General features: G+C 41.5%; 1 protein-coding gene across 3 annotated transcripts; it reads left to right on the top strand.

The window, feature by feature from the left end:
• Window positions 1-533: 533 nt before the first annotated feature.
• Window positions 534-21656, top strand: mctp2b (multiple C2 domains, transmembrane 2b). 3 transcript variants are annotated; one of them, XM_031569158.2, is made up of 23 exons: window positions 534-662; window positions 5488-6068; window positions 9614-9673; window positions 10221-10323; window positions 12929-13071; window positions 13189-13265; window positions 13416-13530; window positions 13653-13685; window positions 13874-14041; window positions 14273-14403; window positions 14934-15120; window positions 15285-15378; window positions 15477-15579; window positions 15695-15797; window positions 17342-17443; window positions 17692-17766; window positions 17924-18043; window positions 18280-18393; window positions 18794-18835; window positions 19013-19122; window positions 19709-19818; window positions 20081-20178; window positions 20627-21656. In XM_031569158.2, the coding sequence occupies exons 2-23, from the start codon at window positions 5586-5588 to the stop codon at window positions 20693-20695; spliced, it is 2640 nt and encodes an 879-aa protein (XP_031425018.1). In that variant the 5' UTR covers window positions 534-662; window positions 5488-5585; the 3' UTR covers window positions 20696-21656. The 3 variants fall into 3 exon arrangements, with proteins under 3 accessions (XP_031425018.1, XP_031425020.1, XP_031425019.1); XM_031569160.2 differs by lacking the exon at window positions 9614-9673; XM_031569159.2 differs by lacking the exon at window positions 13653-13685.
• Window positions 21657-21980: the final 324 nt, after the last annotated feature.

The raw sequence follows: 21980 nt of genomic DNA, 5'->3' as shown, positions 1-21980 counted from the left end.
TGTCAAATTCACATTATGAGCATGAGGGAGACGTTATGGTATAAAGACCATAGAATTGACCAATAATTGTGCTGACATTTACTTTGTTGGTCGTGTCTTTAACCAGCAGGTGGCATAAACAAATGTCTGGAGTAAACACGGGGCAGCATAGATTCGCCTATGTAGGTTGTATTTCGATAAACATTTTGACGTTTGTAATTATTGTCGGAGGTAGTTTTTGGCCATGGAGTTTTTCAGCGAACGACATATGACAAACAGGTAAACGAGTTTATCTTTTCTAATTGGTTGTTCTTTGGACGGGCTGCTTCGGCTTTTCGGGAAACCCACTTTATCACTAGGCTACCTTCTGAGTTGAAGTGCAAGAAAGGGGCAAAACTCAAAACTTTATCATTGAAAAGAAAATCTGTCAAATGTAATGTATCCAATGCGAACTGGAGCTGTCAGTAGCCTGCATGCCGTTTAATTGTTTTATATCGGCCAAACATGCGCGGCACCCGCGGTTACCACCACCCTTTAATCCATCTATCGTTTCGTCTCACTTGAGGAAGTCTAGTTTGGGCGACACCACTGTGTACAGATGTTTGTTCAGGCTTTTTCAAAACTGCCCGGTATGAAAGGAGACAAGACTACGTCCTGGATATGATTTAATCGAAGGGGACAAGGTATGTCTATAAATATTTGTATTAGCCTATACGTAATATAAGACGGGAATTTGCCACTTGAAACAAAGTAGCCTAACTTGCCGACCCAGGTGAGAGCGAAATGTGACTTACCTGTTGTATTCGGACAATGCGCGTGTCCTACTTTACAGAATAGCCTACAGCTTCTTTTGAACCTATTTAAGCCTGTAATTCAGTCTAAAGTAATGTCATAATTTACAATAATAAATTGAATTCATAGAAGTGTTGATGACTTTCTGTTTTAGGTAGACTATCTGACGTTATGAAACCGATCTTGAAGTGTTGTGGAAGTCGTTGGGACTGAATAGTGACTGACTGAGATACAGTTCAAGACTTTAGTGAAATATGTTTGAGAGTGTGACGGCAAGATAATTAATCAACGGACCACTTTAGGAAGTGTTTGCTTGAAATTAATGTTCCCTCGTGGCATTTTAACAACCGTTGCTCTATCATTGTTATTGTTCCCTCACTAATGACATTTGATCATTTATCGAGTAAAGGGTCAATGACCTTTTAGATTTATTTGGCATAGGCTACTATAGAGCTCGAACTTCATTGTTGTGGACAGGTTTCTAAGGTAATGTATTGTGGAAGTTGCAGCTTAAACATGGTGAAACGTAATGTGTGGGTGGACTGTACGGACTTGCCTTTCTCCTGTGTCTGAGTTTATTGCTCTTGTAGCCTACTGCCAGAGTTAGACTTGCTGTCCAGGTCCAGGGTCGTTTTTAAAGAGCAATGAATAGGTCTAAAACAGTGAGTTCATCTTAGGTTGGCCTAGCTTTAGTTCTAGAGGAAAGTTGGTTGCATTAAACATTAAAACAGAGTAACACCTCATAACAGTAAGTAAAAACTAGGATTTTTAGTTCAGGAGGATGAAATGTATAGACACGTGATTGACCGTCCTCTGTATATTTGTTCTTACGTGGCTGTGAAGCAATTCTTATCCCATGGCAGTTTGCATGTGTTGACTTAGTAGGTCTACAGATGAGACAGACCCCCCTCAACACACACACACACACACACACAGACGTACACATCACCCCCCAAACACACTTCTCCACTGCCTGCTAACCCCTCAGCCAACCGTGCTTTAGACACTGAATGGACACCATGATTTAACCAAGGATTAGCAGCCGGTGTGATCTGGCAAATGGTTATGATAGCCCTGGGTTTGTATGATGAGAGGTTAGCCATCCCCACCCCCAACACAGATCAAATCTCTTATTCTGGCGACCTCGTCATTTGAGGACTTTGAGATGAAGTTAATAATTGTTCAGCGGCTGTGTTTGACCAAGCATTTATCGATACATCTACAAAGACTGCTGTCACCCCATGTAAGATAGAGATAAAATGGAGATAAAATGATAAGGTAATAAGGTGGCTAAGCTATGCCATTGTAATGTAATAGTATCTGTATTGGTGTCTTAATATTACATTTCTTATTTCAAACATTGGTGGGCATGGACGTATTTATTGTAGATATATTTTTACTCTATATTTATGAGTGTGTGTGAGAGACAGAAGGAGTATTTGTGTGTGTGTGTGTGTGCGTGTGTGTGTGTGTGTGTGTGTCTGCACGTGCCTTGCATATGCACAGACATTGTTGACTGTGTCTCCAGATCAGCGCATCTTTTTTTGTCAGCAATACATTGCTTTTCTACCATCTCACCCACTCCTTTCAAAACATTTTAGTCTGCCTTAATCCAATCGTCATATTCGGGTCAGGCCACACAGCTCTGAATTCCTGGATTAAGCTTTATCTCTGAAAACAGGGAGGGAAGACTACGCACTTCCAGCATATGGCTCACTTCAGCATCCTATTCTTTGTTCTTTGATGCCAGTGTGCCAATTCATATAGGCTTACCTAGTTTTTGTATCTTCCGCATTGAATACAACACACACAAGCAAACACACAGTCGCAGCTGCGCCGTTCCATTTCAAATCAACAGCTGAGGACATTTTGATAGGGTCAGTGGCAGGGACACAGGACATGTCAACAATTTCTAAACCTGTAAGAAGCTTATGCCTCTGCAAAGAATTTTTTGAATCGGGGAGGTTCGCTGCCCAGGTGGTTCAGAGTGTGTGTGTGTTTGTGTTTTTGCACAGGTGCGGTGCCTAGGTAGTGGAGAATGCACTGCCGACACATTCAGATAATGGATGCTCGTCAGGACAGCCTTCCTGAGTGCAGCTTAAGGGATTACTCCCACTGTAATTTGTCATTGCGACTCGTCCTCGTGCTGTTTGTTCATTTCCTTTTTTTCTCCTTTTTTTTATCTCATTCCCATGCACTTGTGAGCTGGATCAATCTGAATGTGCAGGTCAGACAGGAAAAGCTTGATTACGCCAAAAAATACCAGCCCCATTGTCATGACACTTAGTGCAAAGGTGTAGCATGGGCCAGGCAAGACCCCATAACAATTTGGTGTGGATCCGGGCCTTTCTATAACATTGCGAGAAAGGACATTTGGCCTGTTGGTGGAGATCTGCACTCTCTGAGTGCCCTTCTAGTTTGGAGTGATGCACATTTGCCATTTCAATTATTCTAAAGAACACCAGTGGCTTCTCATGTATTATAATGTATTAATACTTAATACATGCGTTACATACTACAGAGTCTTTTGCATGAAAACGAGTCAGAGAATCTTGTTTCACAAATCTGTTTTGATTGTGAAAACACAAGAACTCATCATGAGATATTTCAGAGGGAACAGAGTGTTTTTGTGGTATTTTATATCTGGACACAGTACAAGCATGTCATCCTTGCTCTGCCAAACCTACATTCAGTGCATTCACTGTGGTCTCCATAGTTTTCAAACTGTCCGACTTCATAAGTTCAGAAATTTTAAGTGACTATCAATAGTTAACATCCAGTATATTTTTGTTTATTTTTATTTATGCGTTTATTTGAAAAGGGACAGTGTACATTGATAAACATTTCCAAAAAATTTAAATAAATCGGAATTAGCTAGGTTAGCTAGTTTTCATCCGTTGTCCCTTGGCAGGACATGACAGAGAGAGACAGAAATAAATAATAATACAAAAAAAAGATAAACAACAGTTTGACAATAAAGTGTAGTTAAGATAACAAATTGTAAAAACCAGACAGACATACAAGGTAAATAACAGTTTGACAAAACAGTAAAGTTAAGATAACAAATTGTAAAAACCAGACAGACATAAAAGGTATAAAAGGAAGTTACGGTGTGAGTAATGCAGTGGCCTAATTATGGTTGCAGGTTGTGTTATTTTGTATCCATTTCTTGTTTGTTTTTGAACACTGAAAAACTGGCGCACTCTCTTACATCAGTAGGGAGGGTATTCCAGTAATTAGAGGCGCGTACTGAGAAGACTGTCCATACAAACGTACTGTGTCTATACTGTATAACACAGTCTCCCCTGGTGACTGCCCTAGTTGCCCAGCCATTGCCATCCTTCAGCTTTATAAACTCATTCAATGGTGGAGGTGCCAGCCAATGTAATATTTCAAAAATCATCCAAAAACTGTAAGAAACTGTCAAATTTGAATAAGTTATGCTTTGTTGTTATATGGCAGTGGTGATAGCTGATAGGTTTCTGGTCTAGAGTTTTTAAGGTCTGCTTGTAGAGGGTCTCTATTGATTTCAGAGTTGTTGTACTTGCTTGTGACCAGCTTGTGTAACAGTACGAGATGTGAGAAAAGATCATGGCATGCATAAAAAGTTTGGCTGCCTCTGTAGTTAAGTATGGCCTTGCATGTCTAAAATTAGCCAAGTTAAATTTAATGGTATTGGCCACCTTTTTGACATGTTTTTTAAATGTTAAATTGCAATCTAAAATGATCCCCAGATATTTAAAATCAGATACAACTGTGAGCTTTTCTCCTTCAATAAAAACATCAGGGTGCTGTGCATTTGATGATTTCTTGGAGAAGAACATACAGACTGTTTTATTTGTGTTCAAGTGTAGGAATGACGTTTTTAGCCAGTCAGAGACATGGACCAATGCTGCAGTTAGTTTAGTGGCAGCCTGTTCTTTGGTTTTTGCATGTGTATAAAGAACAGTGCCATCTGCATACATTTGAACATTAATACATGGACACACTGATGGTAAATCATTAATGTACATGCTAAACAGGATCGGCCCCAATACTGACCCCTGGGGTACACCAATATTATTACTGAGGTTGACACCTGGTCACTCACCACAATCCTGCACCATTCTTCCAAACGTTTGTTTGTAGTCAAGTGAAATGGTTGAGAGATTTCACAGAAACTGTCTTCTCTATTGTGGCAAACCATTTGATTGCGACTGAACGGGTTTTGATTTGTAGAGGTATTTCAGAGATCTCAGCAAGCCCACACATGTGACTCTCTCTCTATCCCTCTCTCCTGTGGCACTGTTATCAAGGCCAGCAGCTGAATGCTTCATTTAATTTTCGCTATGGGAATTTCTTGTATTTCATAATGACTTCACATGAGCTGTGCACTGTGTAATATCTCTGGGACATTATTTAGATGAGTCATACGGCACATATTGGCTACGGCTCTGATGTTAGAGGCTGGCTTAGGTGAAGGGACAGGGAAATAGAGGCTTATACAGTGGTCTTCAATTTAGTTATGAACTTCATGAGTTGTTAGATACAGAGCCATTTATTACACTATTGGACTCATGTCTGTCTTTATGCCACTGGGGTTTGCTACCGCTCACATGTTGAGCTCCTTGAGTAAGCGCACCCTATAGAAACCAGTAGCTGCAGCATGTTTATGATGCTAATTAGCCATTAGTTTCTGAGCAGTTATAAGTAACAAGTTTCTCATAATACTTCCAGGTGTGTTCCTTTCTCTGCCGGGTATCTGTGACAGTCGGGTCGGAGAGGTGTCAGATCACACCCGGCCTTTCCTCTAACCCCCCCCCCCCCTCCACACTATGGAGCCAAAGAAGAATGTATTTGGCAACCTGAAACAGAGGGCCAAGCCCTTCCTCCACTACATGAGGGCCGGTCGCAAGCACCTCGGCAAGCCAGAGGTACGCCAGGAGGGCATGCTGGACCAGAGGATGAGTGCCTCTGTGCCGGATATCAGGTACCTGCGACCGTCTTCCAGGACAATGGACTCTAGCCTGCAGTCCTCCGAACTGAACCTGCCGTACCGCAGCCACCCCAGCACCCCCGTCAGGGTGGGTGTTGCTGCTGCCTCTGCTGAGCACGATGTGGTGGATGCGCCCCAGCCCACAGCATGGGCCTCCACGGAGGTGATCAGCAGCACACATCCATATCCGGAGGAGCGGGTCTCCCTGGAGCGGAAGGAGACGCAGGAGCCACTGGACCAGAATGGGCAGGTGATGAAGGAGCATGCGGTCTTGCTCAGCACAGAGTTGCCCACTGTGGAAATGTCAGAGGAGAAGAGTGAGGTAAGAGTGCTTTCCTGTGTGTGTGTGTGTGTGTGTGTGTGTGTATGTGTGTGTGTGTGTGTGTGTGTGTGTGTGTGTGTGTGTGTGTGTGTGTGTGTGAGAGAGAGAGAGAGAGAGAGAGAGTGAGAGAGAGACCAAGAGCTGAAACAATGCTATATCTTCTATGCTAGGTGTGGCTATTAAATATGGTGTTAGCATAAATTATTAAAGGTATGATTGAATGTGACCACACTGCGTTACATCTGTGCTGTGTCCAGTTATGTGGACTACTACACCATAACGAACATCATACAACTGATTACACAAAGAGGAATCTGTGTTTCAATGGCATCTGGTAGCTGCCCACCAAGCGGGAATATAACTTGTTTAGTTTGTTAAAACCCTTGTCACATGTGATTGCACACGCCTGAACTATGAATATTTGAAATATTTGAACAACCCAAATTGGTCAAATGCCACATCTCGCAACGTTAGGGAAAGTGAAACTATATTTTTTTCCAATCATTTTTACACTTGTCTCAATACCATGTCCACTTTTCCAAAACACTTCAATTCATCATATCGGTAGACTATGTGAACTAAACTGTGGATACTTTTCCTTTGCTTAGATACAAAATGCATTCAATGACCACCGACATTTAGATACTATGTTCAAAACATTTAACTTTCAGTTCAAAACGGGACAACATTTTGATCATTGTAGATGGAAAGATGCTGTATTTTCACAGACAAATGAAATTATACACTTGAAACAAGGCAGATTATTCTATCATTTTTGCTGGAAATATATTCAGTTTTCTGCTTTGTTTTGTTTGTTTGCAGCCTTGTTACCAACTACACTATACAACTATACAAAAGTGGTGCAGTACAGCATTTGCACTGAAATGTGCATGTTTGAAGGGAAAATATAGATTTAGTTGTCGCTGAAGAGATTTTCCCACTATTACTGCTGTATATGTAAGTCATGGGCTATCAATAAGACAAAGTGACCCAAAAACACAACTACAACAAACTTTTATCCAAAGTGACTTACAATACCATCTTGCATTGCTCAGGAATTGAAGCCAGGTCAGCTGCTTGTTATTCATCAACACTAACCACTGTACCACTGACCACACATGGTCAATTTGCCGAACTCAAAAGTTGTATTTACAGTATTGTGACAGGCAAACCAACATATCAAAAAAGTTTGTTCTTGGTGTCATGAACTACAGCTTGTCTTAACAAATATTTGTGGAATATGGGGAATTTTAGGGGTGGATAAGATGTGCTAAAGATTTTTTCCGAAGATTCAAGGCAAGGGAGAATGTTGCGGTACTGTAAATGTGAAGTTCATTAAAAATGTCACCACGGATCAGCATTAGGGCTGCAGGACACTTCTAGTGGTAGTCTCATGTGTTGTTGTTTCACTTACTGTCCTGGGAAAGAAAAGGACACTTTTTTTGTACTATAGTATACCACAGATAATGTAGCATTGAGTTTTGTTGTTGTTTCATAGGTTTTTCTTTTCTTTTGCGATGCAACACTAAACTGTGCAAAAATAGAGGATACAGCAACACATAATATATGCATTTTGTCTGTGTTTTTTAGTTAATTGTACATTGAGTGATAAAGTAGTTGCATATGCTATAGTTATGTTAGCATGAGTCACTTTTGGGTGAAGTATTAAGTGTTTGGGTGGTTGTAGTGCATTTTGCACCAAAGGTTAACTGATGTGCTGAGGTGTGTGTCTGTGAAGTGCACTGTGTGAAGAGTTTTGAAAAAGTAGGCATGGTATTGAGACAAGAGTGAAAATGATTGGACTAAAAAACTGTAGAATACAGGCAGCCCACACAGTCAAATCAATCAAGTTAGACTTAAGACAATATATTTTTATTTTACAACATAACAGGTCTGGTTTTAAAATCCAAGTGTTACGTTCCATCATGAGGGGGAGTTCCACTTTTGGTGTAACTAGGCCACCTGTAAATCAAAAATCCACAAATAAACGCAGGGATGTTTACAAATTGCAAGCAGTTTGTAGATGCACATTCCTCACTTTGTAAAAAAATGTAACAGCGTTTACATCTGTGAATCATGTGACATTTACACGTGAATCAGGGAATACATTTGAGAATTGCGTAGCATGTATTTGTGAATCGTGTGAAATTTATTTGTGAATTTTTTAACTATTCTAACTCCATAAATAAATAACAAGACTTTTATTAACAGTTATTTGTGGATAATGAGTTTTCTTCATTACAATTGAATTACAGCATTAGTCTTGTTATTGAGTAGCCACACCTTTGTATTTGTGAGAGAAAGTATGTGTTTGTGTGTGTATGTTTGTCTGCGTGTGTGTGTGTGTGTGTGTGTGTGTCTGTGTGTGTGTGTGTGTGTGTGTGTGTGTGCATCGGTTATGTATCTGTTTGAGAGACAGGGAGAGCATGTGTGCTTGTGAGAGAGAGTTATGTGTGTGTGTGTGTGTGTGTGTGTGTTTATATGTGTATGTTTGTCTGCGTGTGTGTGTGTGTGTGTGTGTCTGTGTGTGTGTGTGTGTGTGCATCGGTTATGTATCTGTTTGAGAGACAGGGAGAGCATGTGTGCTTGTGAGAGAGAGTTATGTGTGTGTGTGTGTGTGTGTGTGTGTGTGTGTGTGTGTGTTTATATGTGTATGTTTGTCTGCGTGTGTGTGTGTGTGTGTGTGTGTGTCTGTGTGTGTGTGTGTGTGTGTGCATCGGTTATGTATCTGTTTGAGAGACAGGGAGAGCATGTGTGCTTGTGAGAGAGAGTTATGTGTGTGTGTGTGTGTGTGTGTGTGTGTGTGTGTGTGTGTGTGTGTCACAGTGGTAGGTCCATGTCATAATTAATGATAGCGCACTGGTATGGCTTCATTACACAAATGAGGCTTGGGCTGAGACTGGCTTTAAGGATAGAGGCTTATGTTTACATGTAAATGTTTGCGGATGGATTGTATTGCATGGCTTTGTTTGGGGACTGTCACATGATCTGAAGGGTGATCTCCGTCAATACACAAGTAGTCAAATTGAGCAAGTCCCGTGATGAAGGGCTGGTTGAGCAAGTTGGTTGTTCCTCTGACCAGCTGCTGTCCGGCTTCTGTACTTCTGTCTTTCATTGTAATCTGATGCTTTATGCTGTTTGAACACGTGCAGTCAGTTCTCAAATTCTTACTTCTCAAATGTACGTGTCATTCAGTTATAAAACTTTAATGACCCCTCTTTAGATGAGCCATCCTCTTTAAAAGATACATTTTTCAATCACTTAACCTTGTGGTTCCAAGTGCTTTCATGTACTTAGGTGTGCTGCGTTTTACACCTATGGCTTAACATTCCCTCTGTCCTGCTGCTGCGGAGGAATTTTTTAATAAGCACATTAAGACTCATATCCCATGGTTCATGTTTAGAAGTGTGCCGCCCACCCCTCTGGATTAATCAATAGGTAGTTGACCTGCAAAGAATCTCAATTTCAGCAAGATGCATGGAAAACATTGAGGTGTAAGGCTGCGTCCATATCGACCAGTACTCACCATGCACCTGTTTTTACAGAACCCGTTAGAAAACAATGGCCAAGAGATGCAGACAGTTAAGGACATTGATAATAATAGTGTAAGTATTTGGGAAAAAATTCTCTAGTAGAATTAATCAAGTAGTCCTTGATTGATGAACAGACATAGTGAGTAGTGACTGTTGTAGTTTGTGTGATTCTGTGTAAGAAATGTATAACTACTTGATGCAGTGAATTTACAGTAAATGTAATTCAGAGTTAGAATGGCTACTTTCATGGTGTAAAGTAGACTAATTGTCAGTGCTTTCCCTTTGATGACTTTGCAACATCATGATTTAATTTGTATTTGTAGCACTAGGCGACAGATGCTGTACAGAATGAACATGTATTCTTCTTTGCATAGCAGCTCTCAGATGCATTTGGGTCTAGTGATGTCTGATTGAAATTACCAAGAGGATTAAATGGGAGCATGACAGGGGGCCGTATTGTTCCGGTCTTATGACTGAAGATAAATATCAATTATGCTTGTCAATACTAACTTGGAAATCATCTGGGTTTAGTTGCAATGCAAAGACATTTTCTTTGTGGCTAAGTAAGAGTCTTTTGGAGAACAGTGACATGTTACTGACTAGTTCTGAACCTCCTCAGTTCCCAGATGTAGGACGTGAGGGGCTGGACCCCCCCGAGAAGACTTACCTCCTCAACATCAACCTCAAAGAAGGAAAGAATCTGGTCATCAGAGATCGCTGTGGTAAGACTTCTTAATTTACTTAGGCTTATGTTCTCAAGGTGAACCAGGAAATATGTGAACATTTATGCACAAGAATCCTGTCTGTCTCCCTTCAAGACCACACTCTTCACTTATAATTAATCGTTCCAGTCTAATGATGTCTCATTCTGAACAGAGGTGTGGCACATTGTGCTATCTGGACAGCATTCCAGTGAGGCATATTTAAACCTGTTCCAGACCACACCCATGGAACACTTACTGTAATGTGGTTCTAGTAATTGGGGGCCAAGCAGCAATTGTCTACCTTTTCTTATTCATCTTCTTTCTTCTTTCATTGGAGTCTACGGTAGCCCCTAGAACCGTATGGTAAAACGTTTTGAAATTTGGTACACTCTTTCATGTCTGCATTGGTACAATTGGTACCAGCCTCACACGGGCACCAAAATAATGTAGGTACTTTACCTTGGTGAGCACGCTCTGAATAAATTAAGGTGCAATTGTGCATGAATACTAATGCTGTCTCTACGAGGGTCACCAACATAACATTTGTATTATCCTGACAACAGCGCCAATCAGTCTCATAAATCAAGCTAATATATCAGTCTCATAAAATATATTAAACTATCAATTTGGAATTTTGATTAATAATGAAATGAATGACTACAACCAAAGTTACCCTATTAATAGCAAGTAAAGGTTGAAGGTCTTTGGAGTTCTTAATAGAAGAGGGTGGCAGCATTCATTTTTGTGCAACATTAAATAGACAAGCGTATACAATTAAAGCATTTATTCACAAAATTATCAGAAAGAAGAACACACAATATGTAATTTAACTAAATGTATCTAACTAATGAACTAAAGGGGAGTGTTTGTGTTTGAAAGAGAGGAAGTGTGTGTGTGTGTGTGTGTGTGTGTGTGTGTGTGTGTGTGTGTGCGAGCTTGTGTGCAAGCTTGTGTGCTTGAGTGTGCGGGCCAGAAAGAATGTGTTTGTTTGTGCCTTTGTTCGTTCACCGTAGTTCCGTGTGCATGTGTGTGCACGTTCATGAACATACATGTGAGATGGAAAAAAGAACGAGCCTATGTGAAGGGTGACGTTTGAGTGTTCTCTTTGCGTGTGTGGCCATGGTAAGGCCAATGTATGTGTAATCCATGGTGCCAAGTCAGAAGGGGGAAATGGTTAGTAATGCATGCAAGACCCTATGTTTCTGGGAATCATAACTAACAATAACACCTGTATGGTGTGGCCTAGCCAGCCACCAAATAAACATAATTCACATTCACATTCAAACACATTCAGTGAACACAACAAATCAATGCATGTACACTGGCAAAGGTAAAACAGTCTTATGCTTAGCCATGTAGTGAGTATGCTGTAAATGCCCAGTTATCGAAGTTACCAGTCCTTGGGAAAAAGGGTTGTGCGGGGGGGGGGGGGGATCCGATGTTGATGAGCCAAAATTAAGAGTGTCCGTATATGATGTCTGATGTCGTTGTTGCTCTGCAGTCGCTCCTTTTGTTCAGTTTGCAGAGTTCACGGGTCATCTTTGCGATAACTTGCTTTGCTTGCTCCCGTCATAGATTTTTGAATGCGCAAAATACCGCAAAATGCATTGATATCAACTGGTATTGCTAACATCTGATAACAATTGGTACGGCATTTGTTTTCCAACTTGTTACTGGAACTGCATCAACTTGGATGTAATGTCATTCCCAGCTCCGAGTTCCAACTTCCGAAGTAAATGGAACGCACCATTACAGCCATGCCCTCGATGTAGTGATATCAAGTTTCCATGGCAACTCTTCCTGCTGGGCTGCTTGGCTCCCTCATCGCTGCTTGCAGCTTTATTGTCATATTAGATAAAATAAATAAATAAAATCATGCAAACAAAGTGAAAGAAAATGTGGGACATTTTGTCTGATGTTCTTTAATGATGGAATTTCTATATCACCTACCATGTACTTACATTTTGTGAGTAAACTGTTGAAACATATGCAGTTAGCAGTCTGCATATTGATATGTAACACCTCATGTCCCCCCATTCTATGAAGATCTTATGACTGTGAATAACAATTTCAGTTTTGTATAGTGGGACTTAATGTGTATTCAGTACATTTCCATACTATATTCAAATCACCATTGGGATTTAAGTGTTTGTGAAAGTTAATGTTAAATAGGAATGTAATATTAAAGGGGCAAGAGAGGGAAAAATGGAAATAATAGTTAGCTAGGATAGAGGTGAAACAGTGACATCTGTTGGCTGTAAGTACAGGAGAGGGCAAATCTTACTTAGGCTTACAAGGCTTACAACTTCTGCACTGAATATTTGTTATATTTGTTATTTGTTAACAGTGTTTCTCATGTTTCTCATGTCTTCAGTTTCTGGAGTGCATTCAATGTCTGTATTTCAGGAAACCACCATGTCCACACTTTTGGATTCAGATGTAGATAACTAACCACATCCTCTTAGCAGGGTTCGCTCTGCCGTAGTTGACTGAGTAAACCAGTTTTCAAGCCATAATTAACAACAACAACAACAACAAGCAGTTTGTTTGCTGTATTATAATGTGTTTGGGAAGCTTAATGGCTTTGAAGACTTCAGCTGAAACCTGTCTTATGTATTCACAGGTACAAGTGACCCCTACGTGAAATTTAAATTGGATGGGAAAACACTTTACAAAAGCAAAGTTGTTTACAAAAACTTGAATCCCATTTGGAATGAGTCGTTCGCCTTTCCTGTCCCCGACTTGGAGCAGAAACTTTTTGTTAAGGTAAGGGCTTGTGTGGTAAGGTACTATACGTCAGCAATGTAGTGACCGCAGTGTAGCATGTACTGTATGGCTTTAACATTATGTATTTACGAAGCCTTCTCCAATGGTCTAACTCAGGTTTACGATCGGGACCTGACTACAGACGACTTCATGGGGTCCAGCAGTGTCGCCTTGGGTGAAGTTGAACTTGAGAAGTACGTAGAAAACCTACTCAGAAAAACACTGAGAAACATTTAATTGACAAACATTTCACTGAGAAACATTTCACTGAGAACTTGTTGAGAATTGAAGTGTCAGCTATGTGAGAGTATTTTGTCACTCATTGGCCTCTTTCTCTTACCCAGAACGCACCAACTAGTTTTGAACCTGAATGACCCCAACAGTCTTGAGGAGAACATGGGTGTGATTCTCATAGACATCTGCTTGTCTTTGCGGGATGGAGATGGCAAGAGGAATGGAGTAAGGACCGCTTCTTTGGCTCTGTTCAAAGTGTCTAACCTCACTGTGACTTGACTTGCATGTCTTCTTTCCTACTGACTAAACTTGTTGGTTTTGACTCCCTCATCCATACACCCACGTAGAAGTGGACGTCAAAGACGAAAAAAAGCATAAGGGTAAACACTGACTTTAGACTTTGAAACTCACGTAGACTTTTGTAAGTTCCTATTTACCATATCCCCTTCACTAACCAACCCACCATTACTAGCAGTGTGTGACCAGAAACTGTAATGAATTAGCATAGCATACGATGAAGGTGACTTTGTGGTGACTTTGGCTGACCTGCTGTTTCCCTGTCGTCCAGTCGGGGATGTCCCTGCAGAACAAGCGCCTGTCGGACACCCTGAAGAAGAGCCAGCTGTGGAGCGGCGTGTGGAGCATCACGCTGGTGGAGGGCCAGGATCTGCCCGAGGCCGGCCCGGGAGATGTGTTTGCGCGCTTCAGGCTTGGAGAACAGAAATACAAGAGCAAGGTACAGCAGCGTGAAAGGTTGATTGTCAGCTTGCTGTGTCTCCTCGACTGTCTCCTTGACGGTCGAGGAAGGATCAGAGAATGTTGTGATTTATTGTATTAGCCTGGGACCTTTTCAAGACACATTTTTGTTGAGTCATAATTGATTTGATGCGATCTGATCTGATGATGTGTTCAGATGATGTGTTTTTGATCATTGCACATTACATACCTCCTTATGCCATTTCTTCAGAGCCAAGGCAAAAAAGCCAATCCACAATGGAGAGAAAGATTCGACTTCAACCAGTTCCCAGATGGACCATGCATGCTGGAAGTGGAAGTGTGGTCAAAAGAGGGTCGTAAATATGAGGAATGTTATGGAATGTGAGTCTGAGTTCACCCTTCTGTTCTGCAGCAGAGTTCATGAAAAGCTAATCTAAGCACCTCTGACATCACAATGCAGGCAATACCATATTTATGGGTTTAGTGTTCAGGGAGTACTTGTACAGTACATGCTGTCTGCTGTGGGCTGCTTTGGAGAAAGCATTGAATAAGTGCCAGGATAAAGGCAAGCTCTGTGTGTGGGCATCACCTGACCTTCCCACAGTTACCCTTGGGTAATGGTGCGCAACGTACCTAGAAGGTTGAGACATGTGTGTATGTGTGTGTGTGTGTGTGTGTGTGTGTGTGTGTGTGTGTGTGTGTGTGTGTGTGTGTGAGAGAGTGTGTGTGAGAGAGTGTGTGAGGTGTGTGTGTGTGGGTGGGTGGGTGTGAACGTGTATCCGTGTTTTAATATAATTTAGTATCATTCACACAGAACTATGATAAAAAATGTCACACTGAGACGCTCACAGCCACAACCCTAACCCAACAGCATTTGGCCTCTGCCTTGCCTTTCTTTCTGTGCTGTGCAGGTGTGAGGTGGACCTGTCTGGTCTCCCAGTCAACCAACCACAGACGTTCACTCGGCCGCTGAACCAAGGAAGAGGCCGCATTCTCTTCCTGGTCACGATGAACGTGTGCAGCGGGGTGTCTGTGTCCGACCTGGACGCAGCGCCCCTAGAGGATCTACACGAGAGGGAGAATGTGCACGACAGATATGTGAGTCTTATCCCTGTGGTTTCTAGAAATAAGGTTTAATGTAAGAACCTTAAGATCTCTTCTGGTCTGTTTTATAGAGTGCACCTCTAAGGTTCTGTTTATTTTAGTGCCGTCTCAGTTAGGTGACAAAACAGTTCTGCTGTCTTGTGTGTCTCACTCTGTAGGCCCTCGGGAACTCTCTGAGAGACATGAGGGATGTGGGCTTCCTGCAGGTCAAAGTCATCAAGGCCACAGATCTTCTGGCTGCAGATCTAAATGGTGAGGTGATTTCTTATGTGATGGTTAAGCTTCTTTCTTAAAGAATCTATCGGATTTGATTCAACGCTGAGGATGTTTGCTTTTGTATTTTTGCACAGGGAAGAGTGATCCTTTCTGTGTGTTAGAACTGGGGAATGACCGGCTCCAAACACACACTATCTACAAGACACTCAATCCAGAGTGGAATAAAGTATTCACACTGTGCGTAGCACCACAATCTCACAATTCAGTTTAACTTTTTAAAGTTGTATTATATCGAACATTAAACTGCTTTAGGTTCTTTGGTGTTGATAGGTACATGCATGTATTTTTCCAGCCCCATCAAAGATATTCATGACGTCCTGGAGGTGACCGTCTTTGATGAGGACGGGGACAAGGCACCAGACTTCCTTGGAAAAGTGGCCATTCCTTTGCTCTCGGTATGTTATAAATGATAACGCTCAATCAGGGAATCAGGCCTGTATTCATATCTCTGTAATCAATTCAACAAATAACACAATGAAATGGTGACAAGGACTCCATTGGCCGTAGTTTGATGGCGAAAACTGGCGGGTTGTTTTAAACTCCAGCGATAAATTAAACTTTCTGCTGAGGCGTGGATTGTGGATATAGGCGTGGTTACATATTGTTCTCTGACAGGGAACATTTGCATGCACCAATCACAAACCATTACTGCCCAAGTCTGATTGATCTATCTAGCAAAAAATGTCACGTTCGCTTTATTGGAAGAGTGGCGCATTATGCCTAAATATTTCTGTATTAGCAAGGAAGCAGGAACAAACCTGTTTTATGGGTTAATGCATTTAATCTATCTCAGATACCCTCTAAGTTAACTCATGTCCAGGCAGGCTTTTAAAAAAGAAAAACTTTTTTATTTGAAAACATTAAACATCTTGAAAGACTCAAGCGTCTGGAAAGAGGTAGTCTAATTTGTCCGGCTTGAATTAAATGCCCAGTCGGTAGTGAACAAATGTCTTCCATGACATAAATAGTAACCTTATGTTACATAAATGAGTACATTTATATGTCTACTCTCTCCTTTTGTTCTAATGCTCAGCTAAACAGGCTTTCACTCACCTGTTCAGTTCTGCAGGGTTCTGGATGCATCCTACAGAATAATGCTAAGTAAAAGAGGCATGTAAAGGATAACATTTCAATCTAATTAACATTGAATACCATTGTGACCTGAGATTGACCTAATAATAAGATCATTATTTTGCATCACCGGTGTGGTGATGCAAAATAATGATCTTATTATTAGGTCAATCTCAGGTTATTGGGAAAAGGAGTGAAAGTAGTCTACAAGATCTGCTCCTACAAGTCACAAGATGCAACTTCAATTTTACATTCTAGGTGTAAATAAACTCTCCAGAATGGACGTGAGAGGGGCTTTTTTGATCTCGAAAAAAAAATAAGACTAACTTGTCGTGGAATCTAAGTGATCAAAAAACTCTTTCTCTTTTCACAGGCTCAAAATCACATACCATGATTAACAATATAATTGTCAGTTCAAAGCGATGTGGCAAGGGCATTCTAAAACAGGTCTGACAAGCTACGATATGCGTCAACAAATGTAGGTGTTTTGAACAACAGAAGAAGCACTACGGTTTAGTCCTTGGAAAAGCGCTCCTGGCGAACACTCTCAAGTCATATTGCCAACTTCCTCCATTGCAATCTCGCCTGACACATTCAGTTAAAAGGGATTGCTCGACAATGCCATTGGTCGGCTTTAACAAAAACGTTCACTAATGAACTTTGGCCCGGCTTCCGACCACTTTGTCTTTGACCACACCTTTACCGCTCTCTCTGAAGCTTGTCCCTTTTTTTGTGCAACAGTGCGCATGCAGTGCCATTTCCACCAGCTGTTTTCGCCCTCAAACTAGGGCCCCTTATCTTCATGCTCTCTTGACTGCCATTGTTTGCTTACTGATTGTGTGTTGGTGATTGTGGATTTCTCCTGCAGGTTCACAATGGTCAACAGATTTCCCGTGCATTAAGGAAAGATGATTTAGGCAGACCATCAAAGGGGGCGATATTACTAGAGCTGCAAGTTTTCTTTAATCCTGTGAGTGCAAAACAATGGCAGTGTAAGCTTGGATGTGTGTCTGTATATCTTCTCAGAATAATCCATCTGTCAATACATGAAGGAAACCAGTAAACACACACACACACACACACACACACACACACATATATATATCATTATTATTGAGAAGTGTGAGAATACCTTGACTTGATAACTGTACCTATTCAATTTAACATCACAACATTGAAGTATTTAAAAGTTGACGGTCTTTTTTTTTTTGTTACTAGGTTAAAGCCGGTATCAGAACGTTCAACCCAAAAGCAAAGAAATTCCAGGAGGACAATGCCAAATTTTCCAAAAAGGTTTTTCAAAATTAAAACCACACTTTGTGTACATGCAATATCCATACCGTGTGGTAGAAATGCAGTTTTGCCAGCCATGTCCAGGATAAATGCTAAGGGTTGATACACTTTTCAGGATGAAAAGGACATTGTTTCCGACTGACTATGTGTTGTGTAGGTGCTTTCTCGAAACGTCCTTCGCGTGCGGAACCTCTTGCGGGCGATCCTGAGCACCCATCAGTACATCAAAAGCTGCTTTCAGTGGGAGAACTTCCAGCGGAGCATCATTGCCTTCACGGTAGGGTCGTCTCTCTCTGCCTTTAGGAAAGGCTCATGGGCACTTTAGCTTACTTGATTTTCACTTGACTTGATATTACTAAGTCACCAGTGGTGAGCCTATTGAACGAGTTTCACTGTATTTATATTGGAAAGTGCTCCAGGCACTGTTTGTGTAATAATGCGTATTTATAATGAAGACGTCTGATATGTTGTTTAATATCGACAGTGATTTGACTTCACTCTCCTTGGTGTTAGGTGTTTGTGCTGACGGTGTGGTACTGGGAGTTCTACATGCTTCCTCTCTACCTGGTGCTACTACTCGCGAGGAACTACCTCCAGATAGCCTCGGAGAGAGCCAGTCAGGACTTGGTAAGTATCGCTTCGTCATCCAGCGCACCCTCTGTCTACTGACGCTGCTGCAAAGCCCCAGCTCTAGCATTCTTTGGCTCCGTAGGCGCTCTACAAAAGTATGTGTGAACAGCATAACTTTGGCCCCACCCTCCACTGTTTGCCTTTTGTTCACTGACACAGATGCTGTAGCCGTAGGCTTAGAAAAGGATAAACTCCAGGCGTCTCCTGTTACGTGAGCCTAGAGACACACCTATGCCGCGAGATGTGGGGACACGTGTTTGACATAGTCAATTCAATATTTGCATTTATTTTTTTATATATTGCATTGTTATTGGTGCATATTATGACATGGGATCATGCCGCCTGTTATATATTGTAGTTATGTTGATTAAAACTGATCCAATTGCTATCTCTATAGGATAGTATGGACCTGGGGGATGATGAAGACGATGATGAAAAGGTATTTGAACTGAGCCATCACTTTTGCTCTGCAGGCCTTTTGGGAGGTTTGGACGGTGTGGACCTCAGTGTTCATGTCTCATTGCATATCAGTAAAATCTAATCAAATCAAGCCATGATTGTTGTATGCCACATTGAAAGTGTCTTGTCTTGATCGAGAATCGGATCCTTTTCACAGGAGTCAGAGAAGAAAGGACTGATGGAAAAAATCCACATGGTTCAAGATATCGTCATCACCGTTCAGAACATTCTGGAGGAAGTAGCAAGCTTTGGCGAACGAATTAAAAAGTAAGTCTGTGTGTGCGTCTCTTGAGAATAAAGGTACTGTAAGTGTCTCAACTTTAAACAGCCCTGTGGTTATTGGGGTGGGAAGTGAGAAAGCAGCTTAAGCAATGGAGGACTTTTGTGGCTGGGGTTGACACTAGTGGGCTGTTCCTTGAAGCGCCTACATAGGCCTCACTTAAGGCCTTGTCCTCCATTCAGTCATACTGATGTGATTTAAAGTGTGAAAAAATAATAAAATGAAAGGCTTTGTTGTGACCGAGACCAAGAAGATTTACGGGGAAAGTACATCAACCTTTTATAGAACATAATATTGATTTTGGCCTGAGATCTCTGAATTTTATTTGGGCAGCTACTGTGCTGAGATATTAGAGTATCAGTGAATGACTTTAACAGGTGAAAGATTAGCTGTCTCAATTAACCTTATATGGAGCTCTAAAGATGGTCAGCATCGATTGTCATACTGCATACTGTCTTTGCCTCTTTGCATTTACCCATGTGTTAACTCTCTCTCTGCCTCTCTCTCTTTTTCTCTCTCTGTCTATCTCTCTTTCTCTCTCCCTGTCTCTCTCTCTGTATGCTTTTTACACAGCACTTTCAACTGGTCAGTGCCATTCCTGTCCAATTTGGCCTTTCTGGTCCTGGCTGTTGCAACAGTACTAACCTACTTCATTCCAGTGCGCTACATTATTTTAATATGGGGTAAAGTCATTTTCAACAACTTTCTATCTTTTTTTCTCCCATGCTGATGGAGATTGAAATATGTTATAACCCACTGTTTATTTTGGGACTGAAACCTAACATACAAACTATGCTTCCTCCAAATGGTGGTGAACCATTTTATTTAATGCTTACACGACCTATTTCTCCCACGCAGGAGATCATTTTGCTGTGTTGCTGTTTACCTTATATAGTCCATATTATGTTTATTTGAAATGGATCTGTGGCTTTTGTTTTATTTTAGGTATTAACAAATTTACCAAAAAGATACGGAAACCTTATGCCATTGAAAACAATGAAGTCGTGGACTTCCTCTCGCGGGTGCCTTCAGATGTCCAGAAGGTAAGACACTGCATCTCTCTAAGCTGACAGCACACACACGCACACGCACACGCACACGCACACGCACACGCACAAGCACAAGCACACGCACACACACACACACACAAACATACATTCTCTCTCTCTTTCTCTCTCTCACACACATGCACACACACACGCAGTCATCGTTGCGCCATTTAAGACTTGGGCAGCGTGATGTTTTCATGAGCGTAGATCTGCCTGGACGGTGGACAATTCACCGCCTGAGTGTGTTCATAGCACAGCCCAGTGCCTCAAGGAGCTCTTCTCCCCTCTGGCTATGTTTTCCACTGCCTTCAGCAAACACTTCACTCCTCCTGTTTGTTCTGTTTATTTGGTGGCAGTGTCTGCTTGTCTCCCATATTTACCCTGTGCTACTACAATACGGATGTCCAGACTCCTTTACAGGTTTCTCATCCTGTGTTTGCAGGCCCAGTACAGTGAGCTGAAGGTGCCTGGTTTGCAGAGTCCCCTGAGGAGAAAGAGGAATGCCACATAACCATCAGACGGATGTTATGGATGCATACTCTCACCCTCACACACACACACACACACACACACACACACACACACACACACACACACACGCACACACACACACACCCACACCTGAGGCAATGATTCTGCGGCTTCAAGTAACAGCCAGTTGCAGTTGCATAACACAGAAAACAGACTGCTGCCTGTCACGTGTGTGTGTGTGTGTGTGTGTGTGTGTGTGTGTGTGTGTGTTTGTGTGTGTGTGTGTGTGTGTGTGTGTTTATTGCCTGGCCATCAAAGCTTTTCTCCTGCACTGGAAAGCCATGATGAAAGCAGGATCTTGCGGGCCTGAAGCTTGTTGCACTCCTTGGCCTTCTGCTTCTGTGGGCATGGACTTCTGATTTGGCACGACAAAAGAATGTCTCTGTTGTTTTACGGCGCACAGCACAAGCATCCTGCTTGACGCGGAATGTGAGAATGTTTTAACAGAGTGGATGTCATTGTTTGTTGTACAATTCGCTGGAATCGGGCTTGCCTTCTTTGGAAATTTCGTGAGGAGTTGCTGTGTTTGTTGTATGACTAAGAAGCCCTGCCTCCAAGTCCTAGCAACGGTGTTATATTCTGGGGGGCTCAGGAGCTATGCTTCTATTCTGAACAGCTGGGGGTGAAGAGCAATTCATAACCACTTGTTGATTGTAATCATGTGATTTTCACCTTTTCATTACATGCAGAAATCGGTACAGAAAAAGTCTTTATTTGTTATATATAAGTGTAATTATATATATATATCTGTTTCATATTCAAAAGATTTCTTTTAGTGAACACCTTTGTATGTTCTTTAGTTAGTTCATTATTTATGGGACCAGGGGGACTAATGCTGAATGTGGTTGACTATTCATCGACTGTTTACCTTTTAATGATTACACAAATAAATTATTGTTCTGATTATCTCTTGCAGCGCAATAAAAAAGTAATGACACTGATCCGGGAAAGCTTACTGAGGGCACAGGTCACTTAACATAACAGATATGCCTTTGATAAGTGAATGGTATTCTGATCTTATCATACAGCTTATCTTTCCAGATGAAGGAGGAAGGAAGGAGATAAATGTATAAAATCAATATCCGTGTTCTCTAGGGTTCCTCCTGTGAATGACGGCCTCCATCTCTAACAAACTGTTCAGACCTGCACTGGTGATTTTGTCTGGAAATGATAGTCATTTTTAGAAACATGATATACTTAGCTAGCTTAGTCAGTGATCAACACACACACACACACACACATGCACACGTATCATACAACAAGGA

This window comes from Clupea harengus, chromosome 6, assembly GCF_900700415.2.
Source record: "Clupea harengus chromosome 6, Ch_v2.0.2, whole genome shotgun sequence".
Lineage (NCBI taxonomy): Eukaryota > Metazoa > Chordata > Actinopteri > Clupeiformes > Clupeidae > Clupea > Clupea harengus.
This window is presented reverse-complemented; position numbering and strand designations above follow the sequence as displayed.